Source organism: Bradysia coprophila, chromosome IV, assembly GCF_014529535.1.
Source record: "Bradysia coprophila strain Holo2 chromosome IV, BU_Bcop_v1, whole genome shotgun sequence".
NCBI lineage: Eukaryota > Metazoa > Arthropoda > Insecta > Diptera > Sciaridae > Bradysia > Bradysia coprophila.
The window spans coordinates 7,253,038-7,260,026 of record NC_050738.1 but is presented as its reverse complement, the minus strand read 5'-3'; the positions used below and the strand labels follow the sequence as shown (position 1 = coordinate 7,260,026).

Here is a 6,989-nt window from a genome sequence, read left to right as displayed (position 1 = left end):
ACAATAATATCGACAATGATTTTGATAAAATTACTGATCGAAATGTTGATTGACAATAGTGTCAAAATGTTATCGGTTTCTGGTTCTTCTTTAAAACAAATATTTCAGTTAAACTTTCACTTTTATTGATTCGTTGTCGAAGTATAATTCTTTGATAAAAGACATTACAAACACGTCTTAACTACTTCAAATACGTACAACGAGAGACCTAACTCGTCCAAAGCAAATTGTACATAGAAAAAATTTCCCTATTTTCAGGGTTGTATAAACTAGCCATAATTTTGCAGAGAAATAATTTCCACATTTCTCCCCGGCGAATTCATGAAAATTCTAAAGAAAATTTTAATCAATGAAATGGCTAAAGCTAATTGAATTCAAAGCTAATTCAGGTCGATTAATAAAAAACTTAAAACAAAAATCAAATTTCACGTCAACTTCATCAGTAATGAAAGATAAATTTCAGTTATCAAAGAGACAAATCTTTGTTATCGGACGACGGTATGTATTTTTTGCAGTACGGACATCAACGACTCTAACTTGTCCATCAATTCCTGGAAAAACATTTGCAATAATACCTCTTGGCCATTGACCTCTCGGTTGTTTATCGTCGACCATATAAACCAATTCGCCAATTTGAGGGTTTCTTCCTTGACGATACCATTGAGTTCGCTTCGTTAATGTTGGCCGATATTCTTTCACCCATCTGATCCAAAACAAATCAGCAAGATGTTGAGAGGCTCGCCACTGTTTCTTCAAAATCAAATCGTCTTTGTCGAAAATGCTAATCGGTGCTGAAGCTGATGATCGTCCAATCAAAAAATGGTTCGGTGTGAGCGTTTCCGGTTCATTCGAATCGTTAGACAATTCCAGCAACGGACGTGAATTGACTACATGCTCCGCTTCAGCCAAAAGCGTGACTAACATTTCTTCGGTGGGATGAACGGAATTCAATGTTGCATAAAATGCCGTTTTGATGGAACCAACTAATCGTTCCCAGGATCCGCCCATATGGCTCGCCGTTGGTGGATTGAAATGCCAGTCAATACGATGAGTTGTCATTGCAGCACGAATTTTGTCTTGGTCAAGGGCCTCCAAAACGGCTTTCAATTCGTTGTTAGCTCCTCGCAGGTTCGATCCATTGTCCGAATAAATTTCTTTCGGACATCCCCTTCTCGCAATAAATCGACGTATTGCCATAATGCACGAATCAGTTGTTTCCGATGCTGCCACTTCAATGTGTACGGCCCGTACTGTGAGGCATGTGAACAATACACCGTAACGTTTGTGTAATTGTCGTCCAATTTTAATCGTAATCGGACCAAAGTAATCCATGCCCGTGAAATGAAATGCGGGATTTCCACCTTCAAGACGTGGTGCTGGTAGCTGACCCATAATCGTGGGTTGTGGTCTTGCCTTAAGAATCTTACATTTCCAGCACTCGGATCGAATCTTCTTCAGTGTAACGGTAGCTTTCACAATCCAAAATCGTTGCTTTATCTCGTTCAAAACGGTGTCGTGCCCAATGTGGTTATATTTCTCATGATAGAATCGAATGAGTAGACGAGCATAACTGTCTTGACCATCAAGAATAATTGGGCGACGCTGGTCAATTGTAGAATTCGGAAGTCTATCTGCTCTACCACACAAACGTAAAATTCCATTTTCGTCAAGTTCTGGCGACAAAGTGTAAATTCGACTATTCGGATGTACCAATCGTTTTCGCAATAAATCAGAAATTTCTTGGGTAAAACTTCTCTGTTGTGAATGTCGAATCCATTTCATCTCAGCGTTGGTCCATTCATCAACATTCAACGTTGCTGAGAAAATTTTATTTCGGTTAGGATTACAGTTATTTATGTACCTCAACATCCAAGCGGTTGCACCAATCAATCGACGCCAGTTAGAAAAACGTTCGATTTGCGGCAATGCGAATTCAACCACTTGTACCACTTGACCCACATTCACGACCTCCATCCAATTTTCAACTTCGTTTGATATTCTTGCATCATTTGATTCAGGCCATTGTGATTGATCTTCGTAAAGGAAATCGGGTCCATTGTACCAACGGTGCGAGTTGACGAATTCCACCGAACCAAATCGTGTGCCGTCATCAGAAACGTTCATTTGCGTCGGTAACCATCTCCAATTCGCCTGATCAGTGAGTTCCCAAATTTCGTTCAAACGGTTTGCGACAAATTGCTTATATCGTCTTGTTTGAGAATGGATCCAATACCAAACCGCCATCGAATCGGTCCAATAGTAGCAATCATCGAAATGCAATTCATGTTCTTCCAGAACAAACTTGGATAATCTGCTCACTATCAGTGCGGCTTGCAACTCAAGTCGATGAATATTTTCGTCCGTAACTTCTTTCAACGGTGTGACTCTAGTCTTCGCTGTGATAAATTTGACCTCGACCTTTTCACTGACTTCGATTCGCATAAATGCGATAGCACAATACGCTTGACTGCTCGAATCTCCAAAGATGTGTAACTGTAGACTATCGTAACACTTCAAATTCGGTGAATAACAGCGATCGATTTGAACATTCCCAATGTTTTTCAAATTTCCGAGGAAAACTTGCCAGTCGTTGTTGATGCTTTCTGGTATTGGCTGATCCCAACCAATTTTGGTTTTCCAAATGTTCTTCATAATGATTCTGCCAGTGATGACAAAATGTGCAACAAAGCCCAACGGATCGTAAATTGAACTGACGATTTGCAAAACTTCCCGTTTCGTAGGTACTCTATTGCCATCCAATAATTCTTTGTCGATTTTCGCAAAATTTCCACTAAACGTGAAAACATCCTCATCTGGTTTCCATAGAACACCAAGAACTCTTCCGGGAATGTTTTCGTGGGCCAATGTCACAACAGAATTCTCTTTCCGACGAAGATTCTCAGGAATTGCTGCCATGACTTCTTTCGAAGAAGATACCCAGTTGCAAATTTCAAATGATCCTTGTTCGTGAATGAAAATGACTTCTTTGATTACTTTCACTGCTTCTTCAACCGAAAACTTGCTGTCCAGGTAATCGTCCATGTAATGTTTGTTGATAATGGCATTCACTGCTTCAGGATAATCATTTTCGTATCGTTTGGCATTTAGATCTTTGACGTAGATTGCTGCAGATGGAGAACATGTTGCACCAAACATCATTACTGCCATTTCATATTCGTCGGGTTCATTATTCCTCTCTCTCCCTCGCCAAAGGATTTTTTGACATTTGACGTCCGATTTGTTTATCAAAACTCGATGAAACATTTCTTTAATGTCACCAATGAACCCAATTGTGCCTTGTCGAAAGCGAAAGAGTACTCCCGAAAGCAATTTCAAAAAATCTGGACCAGATACTAGGTTGTCATTCAGACTTGTGCCATGAGATTTCGCTGCAGCATCAAACACAACTCGAATTTTACCTGGTTTCAACGGATATTTAACTGGGAAATGAGGTAAATACCAAATTCGATCGTCGTGTCCTTCTGTCTTGTCAACTTTCCGTAAATATCCTTTATCGATGTATCCATTGATGATGGCTTCATATTTATCGAAAAGTTCTGGATCTCTGTCGAATTTTTTTTCCAAATTGAGCAAACGATGGTAAGCATTCATTCTGCTTTCTGGCAACACAACATCAGGATTCCGCCACAAAAGTCCAGTTTCCCAACGACCACCAATATTGTGAGTTGTCGTTTCCAAAATCTTCTGAGCTCTCTCATCTTCCTTGGAACGAGTCGACTGATCATTTATTCCACAATCGTTGATAATCATAGAAGATTTCACCAAAGCGTGAAGGTCCTCGTCAGTAATTGTATTTACGTTGATCATTTTTACTGACATTTCTGGAACTTTCCTTCCGTCATTACCGCTGATTGTCCAACCAAGCCAGGTCTTCGAAGCGATTGGAGTATTTTGAGTGTCGTGCAGTAATTGTCTCGTTACTGTTAGCAAACAATTATTCTCGCCTATCAATATCTCCGGACGAACATCGGTAAAGCTTTCAAATTCGACATCCCTTAAGTATGGCCATTGAGCGATCAATTTCTCTCGATTGATAGTTTGCTGAACCAAACATAATTTCTTGGCGGTCTGAGCACCAATCAAGCTGTACGTTTTGGCTCCATTGAAAATTCCCCTGATGCTCAAATTGACGATTTGTGAATCATTTTCCGTCGAAAATTCACCATTTGGCCACTGAAGAATTATTGGACTCGAGATTCCAGTAACTCCCAAACGATCGACCAAACTTGATGTGATCAATGTTGATTGCGAACCATTGTCCAATAAAGCATAAGTTTTGACTTCTCGACCGTTGAAACACACAATTACGGGCAAAATTCTCAAATTTGTCCGATGAGATGATTGCACAGTAGCCAATGTTATGTTGTTTTGCTGCTCAACTTTGCCTTCCACTTTCATCTTGTTGTGTAAAACCTTGTTATGGTTTCGTTGACACCCATCGATTCCACATTGATATAACCTGGTACAGTTGTTTGCGTTATGACCAGTCATTAGACAAGAAAAGCACAATTTCTTTTCTTTTATCAAGTTCCAGCGTTGTTCAATATTCTTGTTCAAAAGTACTGCACACTGCCAAGGCTTTTGACATGAACCAGAGCAAATGCGACAATTTCCAGCTGACGATTTTGGTTCCACGTACTTTGCAACCGTGTTCACAAATCCTTTAGTTTTTGTAGCTTTCTTCGAATTTTCCGGTTCAAAAGAAACAGGATCCAACGTAAATCGACGGCTAGCGGCTTCAGCTCGTCTTTGCATCCAGTCACTAAAGGTTTTCATTGTTACGCCTTGTTTGTCCACGATGTACTCCGACCACAACAAACACAAAGTTGTTGGGAGTTTCTTTTCTAACTCACTGAGCAACATAGGATTGCGTAAATGATCGTCTCGACCTAAATCCTCCAATGTCGCAACCAGATTTTGAATAACTGTCGCATAGATGACAATCGATCTTGGTTTATCTTCACGCGGTGATGCGGCTTCGGTTACTTCCTTTATTAGTGATTTAATGATGTCCTCAGGTCGACCAAATCGACGTTCCAAGATTCCCATCACAGCTTGTGAATTGTTCGGTGACACCAAAAGTGATTTAACGGCAGTAAGAGCATCTCCTTTTAGACATTTTCGTAATCTAAAAATGTTTTCTTCGCCGGTATAAAGGCACGTCGCTGTAGTCCTTTCGTATTGACTCCGGAACAGCAGCCAATCTTGAGGATCACCATAAAAATTGGGCAATTCTTTCCCAATAACTTGTCGAGCAATTAATCTTGTCATTATATCTGTGCTGTTACTTGGCTGTTGTGATAACGGCTGACCAACGTTTGAGGTTGGCGATGGTAAAGCACAATTCGATGATGTCAATCGTTGCCGTGGATTAGAGTTGTACGGTGTAGATTGAGTGAATGTAGACCCCAATGTTGGACGATTCTGAAGCTGACCAAGTCCGTATTGTCCAGAATATCCATCGTTTGGACGAAAATGTACTGATCGTTGGTTTCTGTAATCCGTGGTGCTCGATGGGGCATTCTGCAATTCGACTTTCGTCGAGCCCTGAACATCACGCGAGTTACTTCCACCAACTGGTACAGGTTCTTTTCCAATTGAACTTATGTCCCATTCACGTTCCTGTGGCAAACCAGTAGACTGACGAAAGTTTACCGATCGTTGGCTTCTGTAATCCGTGGTGTTCGATGGGGCATACTGCAATTCGACTTTCGTCGAGCCCTGAACATCACGCGATTTACGTTCACCAACTGGTAAGGATTTTCTTTTACTTGAAACACCAGTCGACTGTTGGTTTGAAATAATTAGTGAATCTGAATCTTCAGAATGTTCACTGTCATCGTCAAGATATTCCAGCTGGTTGCCATTGTCAGATTTCGAAAAATCATTGAGTTGTTCTCGTTCATCAAAAACTTGTTCGCTCGACCGAGCATCACTATCTCTGTGTATTGCCGATGCAAACCTTAATTGCTTCCGTAGTTGTGGAGGTGTTGCAAATAATCGACCTCTTCCCAATCCTAGTGAAAACGTTGAATTTGCATCAAATTCATTTTGAACTAATTCGTTTGTTGACATAACGTTCGATGACAAAGCTTTCCTTGACAAAGCATTTGTTGACATTCCTTGATGTCTTAGTTCGTTTCCTTCGTTTCGATCAATTTGATCACTGACGCCACCTTGCGCCAAAGCTATCAATCCCGGTTGGTACGACTGATATCTTTTCGGAGTGAAGCCCAAAAATGGCTCACGAGAGCTTTCATGTAAAGCTTGCGGCTGGAACACGTTTTCCGCCATTTCGTTTCTTTTTTCGTGAAATTCAATTTCACGCAATGTTCTCGATATTTCCGAAAGTGAATCCTCCAATCTACTTTTCTCGCGAATCAACAACTCTTTCGGCGATAACAACGGTAAATTGGCACTTTCATCTTCACTAACAATAGCTTCGGCCATTTTACACAACTTTGCAAAATGCCGATTCACTTCACTTATGTATGGACTGTATCAAAAATTTACGTTAATTTGTATTATCCGGCTCGAAGGACCAAAATGTTATCGGTTTCTGGTTCTTCTTTAAAACAAATATTTCAGTTAAACTTTCACTTTTATTGATTCGTTGTCGAAGTATAATTCTTTGATAAAAGACATTACAAACACGTCCTAACTACTTCAAATACGTACAACGAGAGACCTAACTCGTCCAAAGCAAATTGTACATAGAAAAAATTTCCCTATTTTCAGGGTTGTATAAACTAGCCATAATTTTGCAGAGAAATAATTTCCACAGCTATGTCTTGTCATTTGGTATCAACTGGTATGACAGACATATGCTCTGATGATTAGTGTAAAATGTATGTCGAATATGTAAAAACTGCACTAGCGGAAAAAATTAGATGTTTCCTGTTTCCTGATTTGCTGTTGTCATGTGTTCTAATTATTTACATAAAATTTTCGTTTAACAAATGAGAATC

At 40.0% G+C, this 6,989-nt stretch overlaps 1 protein-coding gene across 1 annotated transcript; it reads right to left on the bottom strand.

The window, feature by feature from the left end:
- Positions 1 to 459: 459 nt before the first annotated feature.
- Positions 460 to 6,471, bottom strand: LOC119066014. Its single transcript, XM_037168231.1, has one exon. It carries the CDS (start codon positions 6,469 to 6,471, stop codon positions 460 to 462), a length of 6,012 nt encoding a protein of 2,003 aa, XP_037024126.1.
- Positions 6,472 to 6,989: the final 518 nt, after the last annotated feature.

Bases quoted from the DNA above. Each gene is read 5' to 3' on its own strand.
- LOC119066014 (XM_037168231.1), bottom strand. From the start codon at position 6,471: ATGGCCGAAGCTATTGTTAGTGAAGATGAAAGTGCCAATTTACCGTTG.